Here is a 24,316-nt window from a genome sequence, read left to right on the forward strand (position 1 = left end):
TCATGGGGGAAAAAATACATATACTTAGTCAGATGATTATCATCCAATAAACACAATAGATCCAAACATCGGCTTCTCAATATGCCGCCTTGTCTGGACTCGTGGACTCTGAAAGGTCAGCAGTTGCAGTACTGTCACAATTGAAAGGTTTGTATATGTTTCTCAATACCTAGAACGCCAGGGAATAACAGACCTGCGTTCTTGGGAGTACAGAATGTTCATTTCTGCAACAGCAGCTGACTTGATGATGTCACCATGTCAGCTGGTCTGAAACATTTGTCAGTTGTGATCATACAATAATAAAACAAAATAAAGGATTACCCAAATGAATGATTAAATTGTGAAAACAATTTGTCATCCACAAAAAAATGTTTCTTTGTGTACGTGTGTGTGTGCATATTTGTGCATATGACACGATGGTCGGACTCTTATTTTGAAAGGGCCTTTCGGAGTATATAACGAGTCTAACCACGCGCCGTGTCATGTGACCAGTTCACGTCAACATGGCGTCCAGGCAAAACACGACCGTAACTCTTCGACATTTTAAAGCGGTTTTGTCCGCTTTGTTTGTTATGTGTGCGTGTGTTCAAGCTGAAATACGAAGCGCTGTTATTGACAAACAAACTGGAAAACTGTCTGTTGTTGAAGGATACAGAGAAGGCTTCGTGGCTTGGTCTAACTTTACAGATGACATTAACACATCAGGGTAAGTTCACTAAGTTGCATCGTTTGTTCCCTCTGAAGCATCGTTTGTACATCTGCGCCCACAGCACAGTTACTCCTTTTTATTAGTGCAGCCAGTATGAAAAAAGTAAAGCTTCCAAATCTGCACACAGATCATTTCTTATTCAATTTATCGTTTTCAGTTGGTCTTTCTTGGAGATCACGACCAGCAGTCGGTACAATGACAGCATGCAGGCCTATGCAGCCGGTGCAGTGGAGGCTGCCGTCACAGCACAGGTTGGCGTATAGTCCAGTTTCATTCTTGTTTTTTTGTTCACTAACCCGACATTTAACCTAATGTAATGTTGTTGGTTTGTTTCAGCTCATCTATAAGCACTGGATGAACACTCTTCTAAATTACTGCGGGCCCTTCTCATCTGCATCTAGTTACTGTGATCGCCTTAAGGATTTCCTCACAACCAATTTGCAGTGGGTTCAGGAGCAAATACAGAAGCAGTCCAGTTCACCCTACTGGTACCAGGTACAGGATGAATAGTGTGTGTTTTTAATTCATAGGATGATGTTAGATGCCTCGAAATAGGATGTTTCACAACCACTTTCTTCTCGTCAGGTGCATCTGACGCTGCTGCAGCTGAAGGGTCTGGAGGACGGCTACAATGACCAGCTCTCGCTTCTATCAGGGCCGTTCTCCTTCAACCCATTAGGTTTTCTGTAAGTGGGTTATTTTTATTTGTCCATGTAAATTGCACATGTTTTTTGTGCTGATCTTGTGATCATTGACCCTGTTTTTCTTTGTTGTCTACCTCTTCTGTGTCCAACCAGGCTTTTTCAAATGGGCGGGGACCTGGAGGACTTGGAATCCACTCTGAACAAGTCCAGCCAAACTAGACCTCTTGGATCTGGCTCCTGCTCTGCTCTCATTAAGCTGCTGCCAAACAATAAGGAGCTGTTGGTGTCACATGACACCTGGAACAACTACCAGTCCATGCTGCGCATCATGAAGAAATACATGTTTGCCTATAGAGTTTCTCCTTCAGGTAGTATACTTATCCACCTGTGTCTTCAGTTAATCATTGCACCTGCTCTATAGTCCCTCACCACTTGCATTAATGGGTTAGTTAAACATTTGGCAAATAAACTTTGTTTGAGAAGATCAATAACCCTCTGCTTCTTAACAATACATTTGAATCCGAAGCCAGCAGCTGGTTAGCTTGGATTATTGTTGCTTAATTATTAGAAATGGGTGAAAAGCAACACGGCCATGTCCAAAGGCAAAGTCTTGACTTCCATAGTCTGGTGATACTCGCACAAATTTCACTTTTGGTTTTCTATGGAAATAACCAATTGACATATAATGTGTCTTAATGTTGGTCTTCAAAGGGTTTCCGGGGGTCCTAACCTAATGTTTCCATGTTTGAAGCTCAAATTATGGACTGGTTGGGTTGTTGCTGTTTACAATGTGAATTCAAATTTGTCTAACCATATGTGCTTGATTTTTATTTTTAATCAGAAGAGACTTTTCTTCCTGGAGGAACTCAGGCGTTCTCCTCTTATCCTGGATCGCTCTTCTCTGGAGATGACTTTTATATTCTGAGTAGTGGCTTGGTGAGAACTCTTGTCATATGACTGTTAAGCATAAACTACAATATTCCATAGGGTTTTTATCATTTCGCTACACATTAAATAATGCAAGATAGATAAAACATTAACAAAACTATCTCCTGCCTCCAGGTTACCTTGGAAACGACCCTCGGCAACAATAACCCCGCTCTCTGGAAGTTTGTTCAGCCCATAGGAACCGTCATGGAGTGGTTGAGAAACATTGTCGCCAATCGACTGGCTACTACTGGCAATGAGTGGGCCGACATATTCAGCAAGTACAACAGTGGAACGTGAGTTTTACGCATGAAAAAAAAAACCGGCTCTGTTCAACCAACTGTATCAACATTTTGTCCTGATGAAATCAAGTCCTTGGTGTCTTTTGCTATTCATCCTGTGTTCAAAATTCCAACTGATGACCCGATAAGATGTTGTTTTGAGTGAACCTAAGATTACGAAGTGCAGAATGTGTGTTTATAATCAGGAGCTGCATGAGAAGTCTGTTAGGTCCACTCAGAAATCATTTGGGTAAGACGTCTAATGGAGTCTGTCTGTTGTGAAATTAAGTTATGAACTGCATGGATACACATTAAGTTGATTTAAATAAAAATCTGTATACGCTAGTTGGGTAAAGGTTGGTGTGTGGGTTTTTTTGTGTGCTTTGTAGGTATAACAACCAGTGGATGATTGTGGACTATAACCTCTTCACTCCAGGAAGGACTGACATTAAAGAGGGGCTCTTTGTCGTATTGGAGCAAATTCCGTGAGTCTTTTAATCAAAGCACAAGGTTCTTTCTGTGTTTAGAAACCTAAACCTGTCTTTCAAAAAAAGCTTTTATAATATTTGTATACTTCAGGGGACTAGTTGTCTACTCTGATAAAACTCAGGAATTGCTGGAGAAAGGGTACTGGGCAAGCTACAATGTACCGTAAGTATCCATTTTGAAACTTTAATGGTATTGTTTTAAGTGTTTGTGTGTGTGAGAATATATAATGTGTAAACTTGTGTTTTGTTAATATGTAGGTATTACAAAGACATATTCAATGCCAGTGGCTGCAACGAGCTGGTTGAGAGGTACGGCCCTTGGTTCTCTTTGGACAACAATCCTCGGGCTCAGATATTCAGGAGAGACCAGGAAGCTGTCACAGATATGGACTCAATGGTTCGCCTTATGAGGTATAAACTTAATGATTTCTATATGTTCATGACGCGGAACATGCTTAGTTTTAATATGCAGTTTCTCTCCTCAGGTATAATAACTTCATGAAAGACCCACTGTCGAAGTGCGACGGCTGTAATCCACCAGCAAATGGGGAGAATGCGATCTCTGCCCGTTCAGACCTGAACCCAGCGAATGGCACGTATCCGTTTGGTGCCCTACAGCAGAGGTCACATGGAGGAACGGACATGAAGGTTTAGATTTTTAATCACCTGGCATCACCCATTTTTCTGCCTTTACCATCCAGCACGATCCCCTAAATCGTCTGTGTTTGAATCCCACTGTAGCATGTTAAGAGATGTTCGCTAAATATGATGCGTTTTGTGCGTTTCTGTGCAGCTGACCTCTTTTGAGATGTTTCGTGATTACGCCATGCTGGCAGTGAGCGGGCCAACGTGGGACCAGGTGCCGCCGTTCCAGTGGAGTACATCCCCGTACAGTGACCTGATGCACATGGGTCACCCTGATAGTTGGGCATTCAAGCCTGTAAAAGTCTCCTGGAATCCTTAATTATGCTGTGTGTGTATATATACAAGCAACTTGATCAGTATAAATAATGCCAACTATTACGTTTTGGAAAAAAGGAAATTATACTTTGAATCATTGTGAAAACCCTTTTTTGAATGTATAGGATTGTGAAGGATTTCTTTGATCAGGGACACTCATATAATCGATTATTCATTCAAAGGAATGTGGCAAAAATATTAAGGTTGTATGGCAATCTAACAGTAATGCAACTATTTAAATAACTAAAGCATGCATGATTAAATTGTTGATATAAGGCAATATGAAAATCCACTTCTTCATGTATTTGTTTTATCTGACTTATTTTGATAAAGTTAAATGTTTCAAAGGGACTACACCTTCTTTGAAGAAATCCTTAACTGTAGGCAAATGTTTTTGTCATTCGTTAATGTATGTAATATTTCTCATATAATGCATTGCACTATCTTTCTCAATAAATTGTTGGCTATAAAAAAACAAGGTTGAATTGTTTAAAAACAAGCGAAACATTTGCTGTAGCTAAATAAGATGGTGCCATCTTGAACTGATGAGTGGATGGATAGTCACAGCCCAAGCGTATTCAAGATCTGACTAGTTTCAACAATTACAGATTTCTTTTAATTTGAGTTTTGATGTAACCGATGACATACTATACAAATCTAAAATATATTTGGTCCAAAAATGTCTGATGTAAAAAAGGGTGGAAATAGGTTAGATGGAAAAATGTAATGGGGGGGGGGGGGGGATATAATCAAATATTAAGTCAAAAAACGTTTTGAAAAAAGTCATGAAATAAGAGGCCAAAAGTCAAAAATATAATTCCAAAATGAGACCAATGAAATAAAAAATTCTTGATATAATTGCTACAATAATTTCTATTATCTCGATCACCGACAACGTCAATAATGGAAATCAAGTGGAGTTTTATATCAGCTCGGCGACAGAGCAGCGCGGGCGTGTGACGTGATCCGCGTCATGTTTGTCGTCATGGTAGTTCACTGTCGTAAATGGACGTGCCTGTCGTGTAGTTCTATTTAAAAATGTCGACCAACTCGGATGTTTACCAAGAGTCGCGACGTGATTAACGAAGACAGTTCACATTCCAGGTATGGATTTACGCTGTAGCTACTTGGTTAACATCCTACTAGTATAACGTTATAAGTCCCTTTGTTGTTGTGTGGCGGATCACTTTCAAAATCAACTGTTTGTTTTCTCGACGTTTTCACCGCCTCAGATCATCACGCGTTAGGTTGAATAAATGCATTGACCGAGTTCCAGCAACTGACCAAAGTTCACGAAACCGGCTCGTAGCAACGTGACCGCAGCTGCTGTGAACGTTGTGGGAACTGAAGTGGATGACTTGTGTCTGCAGCTCGGGGGAAGCTGGATGTGAAGTCTGAAAATGGGTTTCTGGCAGCCGGTGACCAACCTTAGAGACTACGTCTCCCACAATCCTCCGGGGGTTACGTTCTTCCTGTGTCTGTTGACCGTGGCTGTCTCCTTCATCTGCCTCAGCGCCTACAGCTACACACACACGCTGCCTAACCCTGACACAGCAGAGGTAAGCACACACAATGTTGTCAGTCCTCCAGAGACCACAAGTTATTGTCTGCAAAGGAGACATGTGACTGCATGTGTGTGTCTTCTTTCTATTTTTTTAGGACTGGAACCATCTACTGTCCTCATTGTCCCAGTTCCAGCTGTGTGTGAAAGCCAACGTAAGTTCACCTGAGCTCGTGTCGCCGGTCCCCCCTTCTCTGGGTGATGGAGACCCTACGGTTAACTCGACAGAGACTCCGTCTCTCGGTACCCTGCGTGTCAAGGTGCCTCTGGCTCTAAACACAAACTCAAACAGTGTCTCTCTCAAAGACCTTGGTTTACACGCTACCTTCAGAGCCAGGCAATTACACCTTGGAGGTTGGTATTGAGGTGCACTGGTTTGGTTCTTATGTAAAGTAAACCGTTTATATAATCCATGATTCATTATTTCTCTCCCCAGACGATGAGATTGTTAATGTGACTTTGGAGTTTTTGTCTGAAAATGAAACCTGCACCTGCCTCACCATTACTGCTCCAACGCACCTCCTGCCCATGAGTCTGTAAGTTTGTTAAAATTGTAGAGAGTGTGTGTGTGTCTCTAAGATTCCATAATTAAAGTCACCAATCAACACAACTTCTGTCAATTCATCAATCAATATTAGTTTTTGTGTGATCGTGCCTATGCTGTTAAATGAAGACTACCACCAGAGTGCCCTGTGTTTGAGAAACACATTTCGCCAATCCTCACGGAAGCAGGCGACCACCCGCATGCAGCATCACAAACCTGCTACAGTCTACACTCAACGAATGACCCGACACTCGCAGTGATGTTAACACAGGTACAGAATGTCACACGCGCACAACCGAACGTGCTCTGTGCTTAATAGAGATCCCAGCTTGTCATCCTGTCTGCTTTCACCCTTTAGGAGGAGCAGAGCGTGGCAGTGAGACATCTGTTGGGAGTCAGTGTGTGTCTGCTAGGAGTTTGCTTGATCCTCTGTGTCGCTGCTAGTATCACGCATTCACTAAACCGCCGCTACCACTCGACTGGAATGGAACCACAAAATGTAAAGGTCATTTATTTATCTTGACTATAGTAAATAATAAGCATTTTTATTGAACAAGATTTATTGAATTAGATTTTTAAGTCTCTGCAAATACTGTTTTGACTTAACCTTAATGTTTTGTATTGTTTGCAGGAGCCCTTGATTGACCCCTAAACATTTTTCGTCAGCTGCGTCCTTAAGAAACGAGAAGCAAGTTTGCACATCATGGGGAATAAGCCCTACTCAACATAACGTCTTCTGTAACTCTGAAGGCAGCTTGTTAAAGCTGGAGAAATGAACCATCTTAATGCCATTAGGGTTATCTCTGTTTTGGTTTGAAGACTACATATTTATGTAGCATACAGCAAAGTGAGTCAGCTTCTGCATGTTACAAATGTTCAATTCTGAACATTTGTAACATGTCTCCCGCAAAGTGCTATACTTAATGAGAGGGGCATTTGCCAGAATAACTTGTGGCCAATGAGCACAACAGGCTTTTGTATTATTTGTTTAATAACAAAGAATTAATAGCACACTTGTCTGTGCATGTAAATTACTGTTATATTATGAACTGGCATATCAGTGACTGATGATCAGGACTTGATGATATGTCTGGCATGTAAGAACAAATAGCTGGTCAAGACGGTATCTTGTTTTCAAACATCATTTTCCTAGTTTTTGCGTGAGTGAAACATGAATGGTAAAATAATATTTACCATGTTGTGAATCAAACGTGTAAATTAAGGAATGTCACATCAAGTGTCTACACACCCAACACCTGTTTCATTTGTTTTTTTCTGCCAAATAAATGTAAATTATTAATGTAACCCTTTTAAGCTTGATCGATGCACACACACTACTGGTCATTATACACTTTTGGTGTGATTAATCTTACGCCTGATACAGAATGAATGAGGAAATGAACGCGCGCTGTGTGATTGGCTGAGCTGCTGTCAGAGGGAGGAGACTGAAAGAAACCTGAGGTTTATAGAAGAAAACCTGCTCCAGACCAGGTTCGGTTCACAGGCTCAGTTACCATGGCGACTGACCCTGAGCTTCAGTTACCTCTCTTTGTGAAACTGACAACCCATGAGTAACAAACTCTCGAAACGGACTCCCACTGCAAAATTTGTATTGTCCAGTTGTATCGATTGAAACTAACAATTTCTCCCGTAAGTCGGTGGTTTATGTGTGCAAATACATGTACAAGTTAGCAATGACTAGATAAGGCACCGTCGGTTTATATGTACCGCTATGTTCATCTGTTTACGTAGCGAGGTCTTTCCTCCAATCACCGTGACAAATCCCTACAGGATCCTTTCCTATTGGTCGATTATCGAAAAACAGAGGCGGGATTTCTGCCGACCAGAGGGAAACCAAGTAGGCAGCGTCGAAGTGGTTGGATTCTTCGAGGCCTGGCGGATTGTTTTATTTTAAGGGAAAGGACGTAACGATTCAAAGTGTGTATTCTTTTCTATTCCCTGGACCGATAACTACATTAGCGCGAAGTCACCGGCGAGTCGCCGGCACGTTAAACGATCTCTCCTGTCGGAGAATATGACTTGATAGGGCGGACGTCAGATAGGTTACATGTACCCACTGTGGGAAGCTAGCTAGCTAGCTGCCGTTAGCTAATAAACACTTCAGAAGACGTAAATGGCCGCTAGCTAACGTAACGTTTGTTAGCCTAACATAAAACGTTAGTACCTGTTTCTTCATAACATCTGAAAGGTTTAAATCATATAACAAACACGACTAGTCGTTGACCAATAACTGCCTCCGGTGAGAATACATAAACGTGAATGTTTTCATAGCTAAGACTGTTAATTGTGTTGTTCCAAATCAGGCCTCCCACGTGTGACCCTTCCCACTGGGGCATACTTATGAAGGCGTGGGTGTTAACCTGATGTAAACAAATCGTCCACATCCACTGCTGTCAGATCATGTGTATGATATCAATTAATGTAGTTCGAGACATGCTAGGTAACGTTGAACAGGCAAGATCTGTTTTCTTTTGCTTCTCAGGATGAAAATGCTCGACTAGCGCTTGTTTGGAAAGGAAGAAGACCGTCATAAGACCAGGAACAACACTGTAAATACTCTGGTGTGGCCATGGCCTACTCCAACTACAGTAACCTGAGCAGGGCTCAGCTTACCTTCGAGTACTTGCATACAAATTCGTAAGTACAGGCTTGAGGTATTTAAAGTGAGCTTATGAACTTGGTACTACACACAATCTGATCCAGCTCTGTCCGGTATATTTAAAAGCCTCCAATATTAGTTCATGTCAAGGAGCATTCGCTACTATACATCTCTGATATATTGGTACTTTTACATTTGATGGAATTGTGTATGTGGTTGTGTGAGTGGCAATTTTCTGACATGAAATGGTATTGTGGAGGGAAACATTTTAAAATCATGTTATACATTTCTAAATCTTTCTGTAAGCATTCAATAATATTGACACTAATCTGACCCCCCAAAAAACAATTCCTTGCTTTATAGCTAAATGTGTGAATGAATGCTTTTATAGTGAATGGGATAATTCATTGGAACTGACAATATACTGTTCTGCTGGCATTGACCCATAGCTCTCAATAGACATGAGGAAATACAAGTTGTATAACAGACTATCAATCCCACACAGAATATAATTATGATGATCCTTCGCTGGCAATGAGTATCTCCCATGAATGCCCTTTCCCTGACCTGTTGACCCGTTGTTACTTCATGAAACATCTTCTTTCAGGACAACCCACGAGTTCCTGTTTGGAGCCTTGGCGGAGCTTGTTGACAACTCAAGGTGCTAATAATGATTTGTATAATTGATGATACATTGTGGAGGCTAGGATTTTTGTCCTTATCCTGATGTCTTTCTCATCATCTCACAGTTATTTTATTTATTTCACAGAGACGCCAATGCCACACGAATAGACATCTACACAGGTAGGCCTCCAAATGACTCATCAGATTTCACCCAATGTAGCATTCATTCATTTCTCCTAACATTCTTTTACCCCTCTATGCTTTGCTGACAGAAAAAAGGCAAGAGATGCGGGGCGGCTACATGCTCTGTTTTCTGGACGATGGTATTGGAATGAACCCTGGTAAGTTCTTTATTAAATTACTTATTCTACATTTTTTGGTCCCCAATTTTAAAGGGGCTTTGTTTAAGGCTCATTGCTGAGTCTCCGATGTATTGTGTGTAAAACACTATGATGACCACTTGTCTTTTACTAGATGAGGCAACACATGTGATTCAGTTTGGAAAATCAAACAAACGGTCCCCCGAGTCCACTCAGATTGGCCAGTATGGAAACGGACTGAAATCGTAAGACCCTCACCAATTTTTTGGTTTGATGATATTGTACATTTGGTACACTAATGTTTTGAATAATTTCTCATCATCAGAAATGTGTTTGTTTCACAGCGGCTCTATGCGTATTGGTAAAGACTTCATCCTGTTCACAAAAAAGGAGAACACGCTCACTTGCCTTTTCATGTCGAGGACTTTCCACGAAGAGGAGGGATTGGACGAGGTCAGAATCATCTGCTGAATAGACCTTTTAAGTAGAGCTCATTAAGATTGTGTGGAAGGAACAAGAATAGTGATTGTGCCTTATAGACAGTGTGGACGTGCAACAGGGGAAGTAAGCAATGCAGTTTGACATCTGCCTTTTTCAGACCAGTTTATTTTAATAGTTAATAGAAATGTATAATGAATGTTGTGTGTGTATAACAATGCAAAGGCCGGCTAGAGAGGCACTGCATTCAGCTGCAGCTACGTTTCTTTTTTTACTCCTTATTGTGTTTCACTTGTCAAAGAACTCAAACTGTTTTACTTAAGGATTTTGATCATCTTTCCTCAGGTGATAGTGCCCCTTCCCTCCTGGGATCTGAAAACCAAGGAGCCACTGACCTCTGACCCGGAGAAGTACGCCATAGAGACGGAGCTGATCTACAAATACTCTCCTTTTAAAAACCGAGAGCAGCTGATGGAGCAGTTCAATAAAATAGAGAGTAGCAGTGGTAAGCATATGAATGTTTGTCATCATGTGAAGAGATTCATTTTGCAATGGCAACAAAAGTTCATAGCCACCTCAAATCCTACACATCAATCATGTTTTTGTGTTGTTCGTCCATCAATCCTTAGCATTCACGTGAACATTATATCTTCGGAACGCCTTGAGATTAGAACTTGGTGGTTGACGGTCACTGTAACCTCACAAAACACGTTATCAGCCATAAATCAAGGATTCACATGCAGATCATTACAATTTTACCATAAATCCTTATAGAATAAGATGATAGGGATTTTCAACACACTTGGATGTAAACTGTGACATGACTGGTTGGCAAGTGCATGCAACCAAGAGTCAATCGTTCTAGTTACTATTTAGTATGAGTAAATGGCATTATTGATAATGATTGTACTACCTACTTTCATGTTGTGTTTATTTAAAGGCACTCTTGTGATCATCTATAATCTGAAGCTGATGGACAGCAGAGAACCGGAGCTGGATGTGGAGACGGATCACCAGGACATACTGATGGCTGGGACACCCGTTGAAGGAGTGTGAGTGACGCCATTAAACCACCGAACATGCGCAAGGCTGTTGATTGTATTGATGAGTGATTGTATAGATTGTTGATGGCCACGCCCCTTCCCTGTTTATAGGAAGCCAGAGAGGAGGTCGTTCAGGGCGTACGCGGCTGTTTTGTACATCGACCCACGCATGAGGATTTTTATCCAGGGACATAAAGTGAGGACCAAGAGGCTGTCCTGCTGTTTATATAAGCCAAGGTATTTTGATTACTCACTTATAGTGTGTCTGTAACTAGCGTAGTCCAGGGACAAAATCTTCATCCGCATACTTGTTGCTTATAGGGTTTATAAATACACATCAACCCGTTTCAAAACCCGAGCTGAGCAGGAAGTGAAGAAAGCAGATCATCTTGCTAAGATTGGTGAGTGAGTGGGGAACTGGCTGTTTTCATTTACGTGTTCCTTTTGTGTTGGGACTCATGCTCATCTGTGTACGCTTTGTCTCTTTCAGCGGAGGAGAAAGCCAGAGAGGCGGAGAGTAAGCAAATGGCTTTAGAGACAAGATTAGGAGATGACCTGTCAAAAGATTCACGGGTATGACGAAATCATTTTTGAAATGCGAATGTGGTTTTGTCATGGTGTCTTAACTGATGTCTCCCTCTGACTTCTCCTCCTCTAGGCGATTCTGAGAAAAGTTCAAGATTCAGCCATGATGCTTCGGCGGGATTGTGACATGAAGAAAAGAGTTCTTGAAGCCAAACAGAAGTATGATTGACAACATTAAAAAACCTCAATTCTCATATTCATGGATTTTCAAATAGTTTAAATACAGTTTGGGTTTCAACCCCATGGAAATAATCTAATCGTAACTAGGAAACCAACACTTTAAATGACTTTGTTTTGCAGTTATTTGTATATATCGCTTCAGTCTCCAACACTTTCTTGTCCCTCAGAGCATTAAAGGAGCCAAAGGAGTTGAATTTTATATTCGGAGTGAACATAGGACAGAGGGACCTGGATGGGATGTTTGTGTACAACTGTTCTCGTCTCATCAAGATGTACGAGAAAACCGGGCCCCAGCTGGAGGGAGGCATGTGAGTGCTGTGACCACAGAGATTGGAAGGCGACAAAGTTTGGATGATTAAGAGCAATATTTTACACATACGTGTGATTTGTGTTTCAGGGCATGCGGAGGGGTGGTTGGAGTAGTGGACGTTCCATATTTAATTGTAGAGCCAACTCACAACAAACAGGACTTTGCCGATGCTAAGGAGTATCGACATTTACTGAGATCCATGGGGGAACATTTAGCCCAGTACTGGAAGGACTCTAACATTGGTGAGTTCCTCTTATTTGTTGGATTTCCGCTTGTCGCCAACACGTTGTTCCACTTACGCAAAAAGATTTTCTGAGAAAAAGTGAAGTCAGAAATTTATTTTAAAAATGGTTGAATGATTGGTTGAAAGTCGAACCCTCGGCCTGCCTGCGTTCCCACTTCCCTCCCAATGTCCCTACGGTGCGCACACACTCGCAGAGCTAAAGAAAGGAAAAAGGAGCTACGTGCTAAATAAATGGCTAATGGCTTAATTAATGCCTTTACTGCTGTGTGTGCGTTTCAGCTCAGAAAGGCATAGTGAAGTTCTGGGATGAGTTTGGATATCTGTCTGCAAGCTGGTCTGCACCTCCGTCATCAGAGCCGAGATACAAGAGACGCCGGGCAATGGAGATACCACTTACCATTCAGTGTGGTAAGTTACAGTTTATCGTTATGTATCTCGAGAAACTAACTTGCACTGACTATCATTCCCTGATGTATTTTCAGATAAATGTTTAAAGTGGAGAACGCTGCCATTCCAGATGGATGCTGTGGACAAACGCTACCCAGACAGTTGGGTTTGTCTCATGAACCCCGACAGCTCCCAGGACAGGTACGCACATTTCCAGTCATAGGATTTATCTTCAAATTTGGATTCCACACTTTAGGATTAGTTCAATTATTTGTGTAACGCATGTACTGTGTGCCAAAGTAGTGTGGTGTGTGTGTATATTGTTGGGGTTTTAAGTAGAAGTGAATGTCTAGTCATAGAATTTGTAGTACGTGTAATGATGTTTAGTGATAGAATTGTAGTTTGTGTGATGTTAGATTATTTATTACATTAACATGTTCGATGAAGTGAATACAATGTGAATCAAACACAGTTTATAGTCTTTTAAATCGTAGAAACACACTACACATTTACATTCTGTTACAATGTGATGTTAAAACCTGGGGACGGATGCCAATTGCCGTTCTTTATGGATTTCTTCCAATTTTTTCCCCAAAGAGGGTTTTTTGGGAGTTTTTTCTCCTGTCAGGTAATAAAATGAACAACTTCATGTAAGGCAGCCGACTGAGGCAAATGTCTTGAGAATTGAACCACATGAACTGTCTTAGATCTTATGATGAAGGGTGATGAACGGGGATCATTAATGATGGGTTGTTGTAATTAAAGTGTACTAGTTATAAGATGAAGACTTAAACGATGTATGCTTTGTTGGGTTCACTCATTGGGGCATAAAGCCACTGTATCTGCATTGAGTGCATTGGAATGTGAGGGACAGCTAGGACAGAGAGGTTTCAGGTTACAGCTGCAGCTTCACACCTCGACGTGGAAGGGACAATGGAGGAGGTGACCCTTTGGAGAAGAGGCCAATGACATTCAAATGCACCAAAGAAGACACACCTCAAGAGTTTTCAAAGGACCATGGCGGGGGAAAGACTGTTAGATCTTCTCCTGCAGCCGCGTTGATAAGTCACTTTAGACTTGCTCAGAGAATTCTCTATTTCGCGAAATATTCCACTGTTCGCTTAGTATTTCACTTTGTAATTGTAATCCCTATTATGTTGTTTAGTCATTAAATACTTTTTGATTTTTGAATTTAAACGAATTGACTCATTCGTGTCCTCGTTTCCGGCCGGGACGAGAACCAGGAGTGAGGCCTCCCTCGAGAGCTTCCGAAACCCTTAACAATAAATAGTGTCTACTTTTTGTTTGCAGGTGTGAGGCTGCTGAACAGAAACAAAATGTGCCATGTGGTGTTCTGAAGAAAGACAAGCAGACGGCTGAGGACAAACGGAAAGAACTGGCAGAGAAAATCAAACTGCAGCAGGGGAAACTAGAAGCCTTGCAGGTACTTTGTCCTCTGCTCTCTCTTTCTGTCACGCTCTGGTGTTTAAATCACATATCACATGATAAATTGTGTTTTCTCATCAGAAAACAAGCACCGTCAAATCTGTAGCAGATGTGAAGAAGCTTCCACTGGATGTCAGCATGAAACCAACAGAGAGCTCATCTCAGGTAAAACTCCCCCATACTATGATTCTCCATAATACTGGGTCATTTCCTGTAAATACTTCTTTCAGATTATTCTCAGTTGTTGTTTAGCTCTTATTTATTGTTGATCCTGTTAATATGCCTGGAAATATGAGCATTAACAGGGAAATAAATGTATTAAAAAAATATACATATAATATATAAAGCAAATAATTTGCCTCTATTTTTGTCCGCACTTTGCAAAAATTTTTACTCGTATTTTTCCCCTTGGAAAAATGTTTACTTGTTAAAAGGCAACCCTAAAAATATGTTGTCATCAAGAGGAAGTGATGTGGAAGTGAATCGGCTAATTTCACTTAAAAAAAAAAAAGAAGAGTTCCCTATCAGCAGTGACCTGTTGGCCAACTTTTGATTGCGCCATCAAAACTATTCAGTACTGATGAAGTAATGCTGTACTTGTTGGACAACTATGTTGTTTTCATAATAACTCTGTCACCTTGTGTTTTATTCTTGTCTCACTGTTTGTTGTGTATTTCTCACGTCGTTGGTTCAGGCAACGAGATCTTCTGAAAGGTCCATCACCCGGCCCCGCTCCCCTCCGCTCCCAGCCCACCTAAAAAGCGCTCCTCCCTCTCGTGCAGCTTCTCAGCGCCCCACCCGAGCACCTGTCTCCCCGCCACCACCAGCCAAAGCTGAACCATCCAGGTCCAGAGGTGCAGCAAAGCCTCCCCCACCTGCAGCAAAGCCTGTCGCCAAAGCTACAGCCAAAACGCCCGCACCCGGCCGCGGCTCTCGGGTAAGTTACAGCTCGCTGGAGAGACTTCCCTCATACTACCAAGAACCAATGTTGTCGAAAGTATTTGGTTGGCGGCATGAACAAGTTGGTGTGATAACAGTGATATCTTTCTCCCGGTGTAGACACTTGCCAAAGCATTACTGGGCAAACCGGCTGGACAACGTAAGAGAATCATAGATCAGGACGACAGCGAGGAGGAGGAGGAGGACGAGGAGGAAGAAGAAGAAGAGGTGGAGGAGAAAGCAGAGGAGAGTGAAGAAGAACCACAGACAAAGAAATCCAAGTTGGCCGCAGCATCTGGTAACCGTGGGAAAGTCTTAGAGAAGGCCTCCTCCGCCAAACGTGGCAAGTTGGATGAGGTAAACAAACTTTTGTTGGCATCAGAGATTTTTCTCAATTTTTTTTATTCTTAAAAATATCAAAACGCAGATATGTGTTAGTCGTGCTACAGATTATAAAACTAAAAAAAAGAAGAAATTGAGCCAATACAACTTTTAAAGATCCCTGATTACATTTATGCCGCCGTTACTCATATGCCGATATGTATCATCATTGATGATCCATAAACTCACTTCTTACTGAACCGAGCCTGAACGCCACATAATGTAAATAAACAGCACCGTCGTTCTCCTTCTGTCAGTTTTAACACGAAGTAGCTTTCAGTGTGACTTTATTAGAGGCAGGGGAACAGAGTGCAGCATAAATGCCGACGTCATGATCACATATCTTACGGAACATCGGTGGATAATGACAATCAGTAAATCTTTATTTAACACTATGATTAATTTGCGGTTTACATGCGTGCCAACCGTGATGGGGGGGATCTACACAGATCGAGTTTTACGCACTATTTAAAATTTGCAATGAGAAAATATGGTTGTCAGTTGCACTAAGAATATGTATAGAATAAAATGACAGCATTAAAAATGCTGCATAAACCATTGAAATGTTTCACCGGAATCTTGTGAGTCAATCTGTGTGTGCTGCTGTGTCTTTTCTGCTGCTTGTTGCCTCCTTTTATTAATACCTCACTTACAGGAAGTGAGTAAATGAAGAGGACAAGTTAAATGAGAGGAAACTAAAATTAACTAAACAGTTAAGTTTATTTACAGCGCCATAGAAGTCTTCATCCATTTCAGATGGAAGGTCTAATCAAAAACTCCAATAGCTACTCAGGAAAGAAGATTTGGAATCTTCTCTTCAGGAAACCTGAACTAAAGTGTCAGCGAGTCCAGCTTAATTACATTCCTGCAGTATTTGCATGGCCGGTGAGATAGTGACACTGAACTTAGTGTCAGGTTCACATATTGAGGGAAAGAAGAAAGACATTCCAGCTGGGCGGAGTAGCTTCAATCAGAGCCCCTCTACTCTTGACCTTGCAGGTTAAGACCCAGGAGAAAAGGGTTTCTACTCCCATACGGCAGACACCAACTACACCAACCGCTATCCCTAAACCCATTTCCATGCAACAGCATGGGGCTAAAGCAAAGGTAGCGCGACTATCTCCATCCCTCTACTACCCCCAAACCAGGCTGGGCTGCATCTGCTCTCACAACCTCTAACAGTCACGACAATTGAACCTCTTGTCATTTCGGGGGATATTGTCAGATTATATTCTTTCTTCCAAAAATCCTCTCTTCAAAACTAAACTTGTCGCATTTTCTTAACAGCTGCAATCAAGCATGACAATTCCACCCACTGCCCCTGATCACTTTGGGTCTTTCACTTCTTTTATTAACAGAGATGCAAATCCTTTCCTTTAACCTCTTTTTCAAACTCTTTCCTGTAAGTGTATTTCTCTCACTGCCGTGTGAATAATAATCGTCTAATTAATTGTATTTTCACAGACGTCTGGGAAGTCCCCTCAGGACGATGAAGAGAACGACACTAAAAATACTCAGAAAGGTGAGATGATGGACTGCTTTACCGGAACATCTGTCACACATACAACTGGAAATCAAAACATGTAATATAATCATTTCTACCTTTCTTTTGTTTTTTGTATTTTCTTCACAGATAAGGGTCTGCTGGTTGAAGTGCGTGTTAACAAGGAGTGGTACACAGGCAAAGTCATTGCCGTTGAGACGAATAAACAGAGTGTTCGCTGGAAAGTAAAGTTTGACTACGTGCCTCGATCCACCCCTAAAGACAGATGGTAGGATACCGCGTCTCTGTCGCTGCATTATGGGCAAATTTTGTTGACCTTTTTAAAATACTTAATATCCTTTACTTGTGTGTTTTGTGAAGGGTGTTCAAGGGCTGTGACGACGTCCGGTTGATGCGGCCGCCATCTCCAATCTCTCAGACACCGGACACCCAACAAGAGAGCGAGAAGGGGCCGGCACCCATGGAGCCCGACACCACCCAACCAGGAACCAGTCGGGAGGTCACTGACAGTCTCGTCACCATGCTGAGGTGAGTTCATTTGAAGGATCTGGTGTTGTTAATTCACTTGTGTAAATCATGGCAGCCGGAGCACATTGTTTTCATATTACTACGGCGTGTTCACGGTGAAATTTGTGTTTCCAGGACAATGTTGCGTTACTTCTTCCCTCCTGCTTTTCGAATCCCAAAGGACGATGTTAACAGCATGACGGCTGAGGAGTTGGTGGCATTTCCTTTGGTGAGATAAATGATATATGGTTCAATAGAGCGAATAGAAAAAGAATATAAAGATGACAAACAACCAAAAAACCCTCTGGACAAAATATTGAAAGAAAAAACGCTAGACAACAGTATCCTCCGGGAATTTTTTATTTTTTTATCCTGCAAAACTACCCATTAGAATGATACTTCCGTTATCTAATCGACTATTGTGTTGTGCTTGTCCAGATTATTGAGTACCAGTGTATTATGTTGTCATCCTTTTTAGAAAGAGTATTTCCAGCAGTATGAATCGGGTCTGCAGTCGTTGTGTAACTCGTACCAGAGCAGAGCCGATGCCAGAGCCAAAGCTGTGGAAGAGAAGAGCAACAGCAACGAGGTCAAACTGAAGGAGGCAGACGAGAAACTACAGAAACTACGAACAAACATCGTTGCACTTCTACAAAAAGTACAAGAGGTAGGATTGCTTGAACTGTACTTTTTGATTGTCCACACAGGGCAACACACTTTTAACTTTCTTATCAAATGTAATCTTAGTTTGCAGTAAGAAATGTTTGCTTTTCCTTTTTCAGGACATTGACATAAACACAGACGACGAGCTCGACGCATACATAGAGGACCTCCTTACCAAGGGCGATTAAAGAAGGCAGAGAAAAAGAGAAGAGTACGTGGACATTAAACAGACTGGCAGTATTCATTCCAGCTATTATTTGTTGACTGCTCCCAAAGGACTCCTCTTTATGAGGTGGATGTTGATTCAGAATATCATCTGTGTGATCTTGGATTGAGATCTTTCCTGCGTTTGATCAGCACTCGTGCACTCTTTGGGTATTGGCAGGTTCTCTAGTGTTTCTACATAGTTGGTTAGTTGGTGGGTTATCTCATTAGTTCTGTTTATACACCTGCGTTCATATGTTAATCTATGTTTAAACCATCTTATCCTGATTGATCTTTTAAATCATTTGTGTAGGTCCCTTTATATGGTCGCCCAATGAGGTGGAAAACTGCATACTACCTTTGTTCCTTTATTTTGGTCCATCATCTGGTGGAAATTGGACACGCCAGGTGACTGGGTTGTGCTCTGCAGTGCAGCCTGTACTAAACTAAACATTAACTTTTATTTTTATACACTAACAACACATCAGTGTTGCCGATTACCTTCCTCCATCCTGGTCGGACGAGGAAACTAGGTTCATATTTTACGGTTAGGTGGTATGCCCCCCCCCCCTCCCCCCACAAAGGAGAACTATTACTGGGTTTTATCAGTATGATTATTCCCATATTTCCCTACTGCAATTAAAATAGGACTGGTTTGTGTTTATTTTTGGAAGAAAAAAAATCACATTCAAATGCAAATATTGTGTGTTCATAATTATTCAGTGCCTGTGTTATTCCTTTTCAACAGATTTTTAACATGTCATGGAAATGTTTTATTATACGGTGCATGCGTTCGGTCTGTTGTTCTGATTAGAGCAAAGGATTCTGTATTTTTGAGAAATCTTTACTTGGGCCAATAAAACAGGTTCAGCAACACCTTTTCAAGGAGTCATTGCCCGTTATATTATTTTATATCTATTTCCTTTTATCTTTTTAACTTGAATGTTGTGAGTACTATTAACGAATTCCCATTTAACACATTTCATAGATATTTCAAAAACATACCTATAACATCTTGGAGACTCGACAGATCAAAACTATCGGCGGGCCGTTTTTTGAACTTTTATTTTGAAGGGCGCAGTCAGCAGCTGAGGTGTAGCGGTGATTGCTAACGTGAACTAACTCAAGGTAACGCTGCAAACAGCTTCCCTCACATCTCGGAATGTATCGTTCAACATAAATATTCAATGTTGTCAAAACAAGTATCGGTATAAATTGTATTAAAGTGAGAGTCAGTCGTGTGGAGTTGTTGACGTAAGTTAGCCGCTTGGCTAACTGTTGACATTATTGCACAGCGACTCGTTTTCGGTTAAAGAGTGTAAATAAACTCCGCAGTTTGATGAGAAAAGGCTCGGTTAACGGCTTCTTACCTGGACTAAACATTACACTACAATTAAATCAAACAATACAAAATAACTGACCGAAAACGACATCGGAACGGAATGAACTTTGACCCACACAACTGGAGGTCAGCTGACTTCTAGTGATGATTCACCGTTTACTCATGCGAATACTCTGTATTTCTCCTTTTCATCTGTTTTCGGGTAGTATGAGATGAATATGTGGGTTTTGAATTGCTTGCAGGATCTTATACCTGCCAGGTGGAGGCACTAACGGATCAAATATCTGATCACCCAGAAAAGAAAGGTTTAAGTTAGTATTAAACAATACATTCATGGAAAAGAACCAATATATGAAGTGTGAAATACACAGAGACCCTACTAAAGGCCCAGACCGACAACCGAGCGCTAACTTGTCATTTGTATCAGTGGTGTGTCATACATCGATGTATGTATGTAAATACATTGATATATATATACATATGATAGATTGTTGCCTGCGATGCCTCCCCGAATGAAAGTGACGTATCATCAGAGACTTTTAGAACAGTTGGTGAACAAAAGCAAACTGCACACTTGTAGTGTTTTTAATAGTTAGTGTTGTATTATGTTTTTGAATTCAAAATGATCCTGAAAACAAAGTATTTTTTTCTCTCCAGCCTTCACACAGTTGCTCCAGGTGTCGAGCCGCGTGGCGTTAACAGTCACCTCTGACCTGGGTCCTGCAGGTCTGGAGCCATGTCTGTGTGCTCAGCCCTACTGACCTGCCGTGTAGCTGGAGGCCGCTCCAAGGTGCTGCGTGGTGTTCCTCCACCGCTGAGCCACATCAGATTAGCCAGTGTGGCCGAGCCCGGCACCAGAAGAACTGTTGAAGAGGAACTGGGGCAGCCGGCTGGATACCTGCCATTCTCTGGAGCCAAAATAGGATCTTTCTTTCAGGAAAGACCAGTTCTGAAGAACCCATTTCTAGAGGATGCATTGCTAAGAGGGTACATGAGGAGACACCTGCCCCAGGAGGTGAGGAGCCAGTGCAGCTGTGCCGTCAACTGCTCATGGAAATAAACTATGTGTAATCCGTGTAATTGTACGTGCATACGCTTGTTCACAGGCAGCTTCATCCGACTTGCATGCATTTGGAGAGCGTGTGGCAAATGAGGTGGATGTCTGGGGTCGAGAGTGTGAGGTTAATCCTCCACGGCTGGTGCAATTTGACCCCTGGGGTCACAGAGTGGACCACATCGTGACCTCCCCGGCCTGGAAACGTATGAAAGACCTGTCTGCACAGGAAGGACTGGTTGCCATTGGCTATGAGAGGTCATTTGGGGAGTGGAGGTAAGGAGATGCATGGCATATTTCAGTTCAATAACATTTTTGGGAGTTTCTAATAAGATAAGTTTCACTAAAAGAGTGTAATTGTGTGTGTGTGTGTGTGTGTGTGTGTGTGTGTGTGTGTTTTCCAGTCGTGTGTATCAAATGAGCAAGTTGTATATCTTCTCTCCTTCCTCTGGTCTGTACACCTGTCCCCTGGCCATGACCGATGGAGCTGCTAAAGTCATCCAGGTGTGTCAGAAAATGTAAAATGTAACAACAGGAGGCCTTTTTTTCACACAGAGACAATAAACGTTTGATTGCTTGTTTTTCTCAGCTTATAAACATAACTTTTCGATTATTTGACTGTATACGTGAAGTCCAGAGGTGTTTCATGGCCGGTGGATGAAGCCTACAGCCGTTTGACCACCCGTCAGCCGAAGCATTTCTGGACATCTGGACAGTGGATGACTGAAAGACAGGGAGGATCTGACGTGGGTCAGTAGTGACACTCCACGTTGTATCTGATTAACCAGTATCAACTTCAGCCAAAAGAGTCAAAAGTTCAGAAATTGTTATTTACATGAATTATCTGTTGAATTGTGAGTAAATGAATAAATAACTCAACTACTGCCTCTCCCTGTCTTGCATCCCTTCAGGCAGTGGCACAGAGACGGTGGCTGTTCCCCAGACAGACGGTTCGTACAAACTACACGGCTTCAAGTGGTTCACCTCTGCTACAGACGCAGACATGACCCTGACACTGGCCAGAGTGCAGGACCGAACAGGAGCAACCACAGCGGTGCTGCAGACGTCCCATAACACCATCCATCGCTCCTCTTCTATGACTTACAGTGGGATTTCCTTGCACTGAATGCGAGCTGGTCTCTCTTCCTTCCCACAGGGCAGCAGGGGTTTGAGTTTGTTCTACGCAGAGGTGAGTAGAGATGAGGACGGACGGCTGACCGGCATAGAGGTCCAGCGACTGAAGGACAAGCTCGGCACAAGACAGATGCCAACTGCTGAGTTGCTGCTGGACGGCCTGCCGGCGCACAGGGTCAGTTACACACCATCAGTCAATGAATAATGAAAAACAGGTGTTAGGTGCAGTTATTTGTTTGTAATAAAGCATGTTTTGTTCATGCCTCATTACATATATTATTTATATTCGGAAAATAATACAACATATTAAGGCAAGTAGACCATTTAAAAATGCCTTATACTTGTGAATCCTTCTATTAAAGCAATGCCGGCTCATTTGTTTTGCTATCATGTGAGTGTGTGTCTCTCTTTTCCCTCTCTACATTTGCAGCTCTCGGAGAAAGGGAGAGGTGTAGCCTCCATAGCAGACATGCTGACCATAACCCGAATACACAACAGCATCTCTGCGGCGGCCGCAATGAGAAGGCAGGATTCTGCTCCGGCACTCGGCGCTGAACGTGCTGCAGGAAAGCAGATTGATTGCATGTGCGTTTGTTTGTGTTCACAGGGTGGTCCAGCTAGCTCGTGACTACGCCACTCGCCGCACCGCTTTTGGAAAGCTTCTTAAAGACCACCCGCTGCACATTCAGACTCTCGCTAGGATGGAGGTGAGTGGACGAGGGGCTGAACAAACTACGCAAACTATAAGCAACTCAGCAAGTTTCCCATCACGCCTCACTGCTTGCCGCCACAATGGACAGGTGGAGACTCGTGGAGCTTTTCTTCTGGTGATGGATGTCTGTCGTCTGTTGGGGCGAGAAGAGAGCGGCGTGGCGACTCGGCATGACGCACACCTGCTGCGTTTGCTCACTCCCGTCGCCAAACTGTACACCGGGAAGCAGGTGACCAGCTTGCGCAGATGTTGTAGTACGCTGTCTGTTTTGATGGCGACCCTTACTGCCTGTTTTGTTTTGGGTCAGGCGGTAGCTGTGGTGTCGGAGGGTTTGGAAAGCTTCGGTGGACAGGGATACATTGAGGATACAGGGTTGCCTGGACTACTTCGCGATGCACAGGTAAGGTCAATATTTATATATTCCTTTTACAGTTTTTTTCTATTTTGAAGCTTACCGGCCTCTTTCTCTCTCAGGTTTTGAGTATATGGGAGGGAACCACAAATGTTCTGTCTCTGGACGTGTTGCGCTGTGTGGCTCGTAGCTCAGGAATGGTTCTTCATGCTTACTTCACCCATGCCAAGGTACAGAGTCAGGAAATAACCCTGTCAAACGCCAGGTTAAACAGGAGAGTGATGCTCACTTGTTTTCTTCTTGCAGTCCCTGCTTGCAGGTGCATCAGGTGTTTCCAGGTTGGCGCCGGCGGTGAAATCAGTCGACCTTGCTCTCTCTCAACTGGAGGTTTTTGTTCAGGTGGCAGCTACAAGAGCTCCTGGCTACCTGGAACTAGCAGCCCGGGACCTGGCTTACAGCCTGGCTCGTATCTACACAGGTGGATGCCACGATCACAGATACACTCCTCTCCCTTACGAGTACATCTCCAACTGAGCCACAAAGGGCTTTATACCCTCTTTCTTTTTTACACATGCACTGGTACAACCTAAGCCCTGCAGAAAGACTTTGTAATGTAAAAACGTTATGGCTGTTTACAGGTGCTCTTCTCATCGACCATGCCTGTTGGGTGGGAGCCTCTTCTCCAGATACATATGCAGCTCTCAGGTAAAGCAAACAAAACCCCAAAGGTTACATTAACAGTTATATTAACACTACTTTAAGGTAATTAAATGTGTTTTTTATTTTCTTTTATCAGGTGGTGTGAACAGGACTTGTGCCCTGTGGCCACTAAACAGGAGAGAGGCTGCTATGATCTCAGCTCAGCGTCACATGATGTTGAACTTGTGTATGACCGGCCCATCCAGGGCTGAAGGTTGCCGGATTCACCTGTACCTTGTTCTGTGGCAGAACTAGTTAAATTGTAGATGGGAGATGACCTAGACCATGTGTTATACAAAATAAGGAATTCAAATACAACCCAATCATGGAAAAGGAATGAGATGGGTTAATGTAGTATATAATACAATAAAGTCTTGTCTAATATGATTTGGGTGTTTATTAAATTAACTTCTGTATATGAACTTTCTGCAATATATTTTTTTGTCTGTATTAAATATGGAACCATACATTTACAATTTGTGTGACAAGTGTAAAGTGGACATTCAAAGTCATG

At 42.3% G+C, this 24,316-nt stretch overlaps 4 protein-coding genes across 9 annotated transcripts; all 4 read left to right on the plus strand.

Annotated features, from left to right (window-relative positions):
* Positions 1–451: 451 nt before the first annotated feature.
* Positions 452–4,484, plus strand: plbd2 (phospholipase B domain containing 2). The gene is made up of 12 exons (XM_040196253.2): positions 452–706; positions 867–960; positions 1,046–1,204; positions 1,295–1,395; positions 1,507–1,721; positions 2,195–2,289; positions 2,416–2,576; positions 2,951–3,046; positions 3,141–3,212; positions 3,308–3,460; positions 3,535–3,697; positions 3,843–4,484. Exons 1-12 carry the CDS (start codon positions 504–506, stop codon positions 4,011–4,013), a joined length of 1,683 nt encoding a protein of 560 aa, XP_040052187.2. The 5' UTR covers positions 452–503; the 3' UTR covers positions 4,014–4,484.
* Positions 4,485–4,967: 483 nt separating this feature from the next.
* Positions 4,968–7,419, plus strand: LOC120830561 (transmembrane protein 248). 4 transcript variants are annotated; one of them, XM_040195284.2, is made up of 7 exons: positions 4,968–5,113; positions 5,380–5,568; positions 5,669–5,924; positions 6,007–6,106; positions 6,244–6,385; positions 6,473–6,619; positions 6,746–7,419. In XM_040195284.2, exons 2-7 carry the CDS (start codon positions 5,410–5,412, stop codon positions 6,764–6,766), a joined length of 825 nt encoding a protein of 274 aa, XP_040051218.2. In that variant the 5' UTR covers positions 4,968–5,113; positions 5,380–5,409; the 3' UTR covers positions 6,767–7,419. The 4 variants fall into 4 exon arrangements, 2 of the variants coding, with proteins under 2 accessions (XP_040051218.2, XP_040051219.2); XM_040195285.2 differs by having other exon boundaries at positions 6,473–6,613; XR_013451980.1 differs by having other exon boundaries at positions 4,973–5,113; positions 6,209–6,385.
* A 188-nt stretch (positions 7,420–7,607) lies between these two features.
* On the plus strand, positions 7,608–19,390 carry morc2 (MORC family CW-type zinc finger 2). Of its 2 annotated transcripts, XM_040195280.2 has the most exons (29): positions 7,630–7,764; positions 7,906–8,052; positions 8,618–8,772; positions 9,342–9,395; positions 9,504–9,538; positions 9,631–9,699; positions 9,833–9,923; positions 10,023–10,131; positions 10,462–10,621; positions 11,057–11,168; positions 11,271–11,396; positions 11,481–11,560; positions 11,650–11,732; positions 11,818–11,903; positions 12,092–12,232; positions 12,322–12,476; positions 12,758–12,886; positions 12,961–13,066; positions 14,177–14,309; positions 14,393–14,476; positions 15,006–15,248; positions 15,371–15,607; positions 16,631–16,738; positions 17,096–17,153; positions 17,265–17,403; positions 17,496–17,663; positions 17,778–17,871; positions 18,121–18,309; positions 18,425–19,390. In XM_040195280.2, exons 3-29 carry the CDS (start codon positions 8,705–8,707, stop codon positions 18,491–18,493), a joined length of 3,126 nt encoding a protein of 1,041 aa, XP_040051214.2. In that variant the 5' UTR covers positions 7,630–7,764; positions 7,906–8,052; positions 8,618–8,704; the 3' UTR covers positions 18,494–19,390. The 2 variants fall into 2 exon arrangements, with proteins under 2 accessions (XP_040051215.2, XP_040051214.2); XM_040195281.2 differs by lacking the exon at positions 16,631–16,738 and having other exon boundaries at positions 7,608–7,764.
* A 140-nt stretch (positions 19,391–19,530) lies between these two features.
* Positions 19,531–24,224, plus strand: LOC120830559 (acyl-CoA dehydrogenase family member 11). Of its 2 annotated transcripts, none has more exons than XM_040195283.2 (15): positions 19,531–19,637; positions 20,578–20,866; positions 20,958–21,181; positions 21,310–21,409; positions 21,538–21,655; positions 21,817–21,959; positions 22,062–22,214; positions 22,470–22,564; positions 22,647–22,746; positions 22,840–22,980; positions 23,059–23,151; positions 23,226–23,333; positions 23,410–23,581; positions 23,742–23,808; positions 23,900–24,224. In XM_040195283.2, exons 2-15 carry the CDS (start codon positions 20,588–20,590, stop codon positions 24,012–24,014), a joined length of 1,908 nt encoding a protein of 635 aa, XP_040051217.2. In that variant the 5' UTR covers positions 19,531–19,637; positions 20,578–20,587; the 3' UTR covers positions 24,015–24,224. The 2 variants fall into 2 exon arrangements, with proteins under 2 accessions (XP_040051217.2, XP_040051216.2); XM_040195282.2 differs by having other exon boundaries at positions 19,551–19,637; positions 20,509–20,866.
* The last annotated feature ends 92 nt before the right edge of the window (positions 24,225–24,316 follow it).

Source organism: Gasterosteus aculeatus, chromosome 13 (assembly GCF_964276395.1).
Source record: "Gasterosteus aculeatus chromosome 13, fGasAcu3.hap1.1, whole genome shotgun sequence".
NCBI classification, from domain to species: domain Eukaryota; kingdom Metazoa; phylum Chordata; class Actinopteri; order Perciformes; family Gasterosteidae; genus Gasterosteus; species Gasterosteus aculeatus.

Excerpts from the sequence above, each read along its gene's own strand:
- LOC120830559 (XM_040195283.2), top strand. The coding sequence starts at position 20,588 with ATGTCTGTGTGCTCAGCCCTACTGACCTGCCGTGTAGCTGGAGGCCGC. Across the intron at positions 21,182-21,309 it reads AGGTCATTTGGGGAGTGGAG|TCGTGTGTATCAAATGAGCA; the intron begins GTAAGGAGATGC and ends TGTGTTTTCCAG. Across the intron at positions 21,960-22,061 it reads GAACAGGAGCAACCACAGCG|GGCAGCAGGGGTTTGAGTTT; the intron begins GTGCTGCAGACG and ends TCCTTCCCACAG.
- plbd2 (XM_040196253.2), top strand. The coding sequence starts at position 504 with ATGGCGTCCAGGCAAAACACGACCGTAACTCTTCGACATTTTAAAGCG. Across the intron at positions 961-1,045 it reads AGGCTGCCGTCACAGCACAG|CTCATCTATAAGCACTGGAT; the intron begins GTTGGCGTATAG and ends GGTTTGTTTCAG. Across the intron at positions 1,205-1,294 it reads GTTCACCCTACTGGTACCAG|GTGCATCTGACGCTGCTGCA; the intron begins GTACAGGATGAA and ends TCTTCTCGTCAG.
- LOC120830561 (XM_040195284.2), top strand. The coding sequence starts at position 5,410 with ATGGGTTTCTGGCAGCCGGTGACCAACCTTAGAGACTACGTCTCCCAC. Across the intron at positions 5,925-6,006 it reads CAGGCAATTACACCTTGGAG|ACGATGAGATTGTTAATGTG; the intron begins GTTGGTATTGAG and ends TTCTCTCCCCAG. Across the intron at positions 6,620-6,745 it reads TGGAACCACAAAATGTAAAG|GAGCCCTTGATTGACCCCTA; the intron begins GTCATTTATTTA and ends TATTGTTTGCAG.
- morc2 (XM_040195280.2), top strand. The coding sequence starts at position 8,705 with ATGGCCTACTCCAACTACAGTAACCTGAGCAGGGCTCAGCTTACCTTC. Across the intron at positions 11,904-12,091 it reads GTTCTTGAAGCCAAACAGAA|AGCATTAAAGGAGCCAAAGG; the intron begins GTATGATTGACA and ends CTTGTCCCTCAG. Across the intron at positions 15,608-16,630 it reads AACGTGGCAAGTTGGATGAG|GTTAAGACCCAGGAGAAAAG; the intron begins GTAAACAAACTT and ends TTGACCTTGCAG.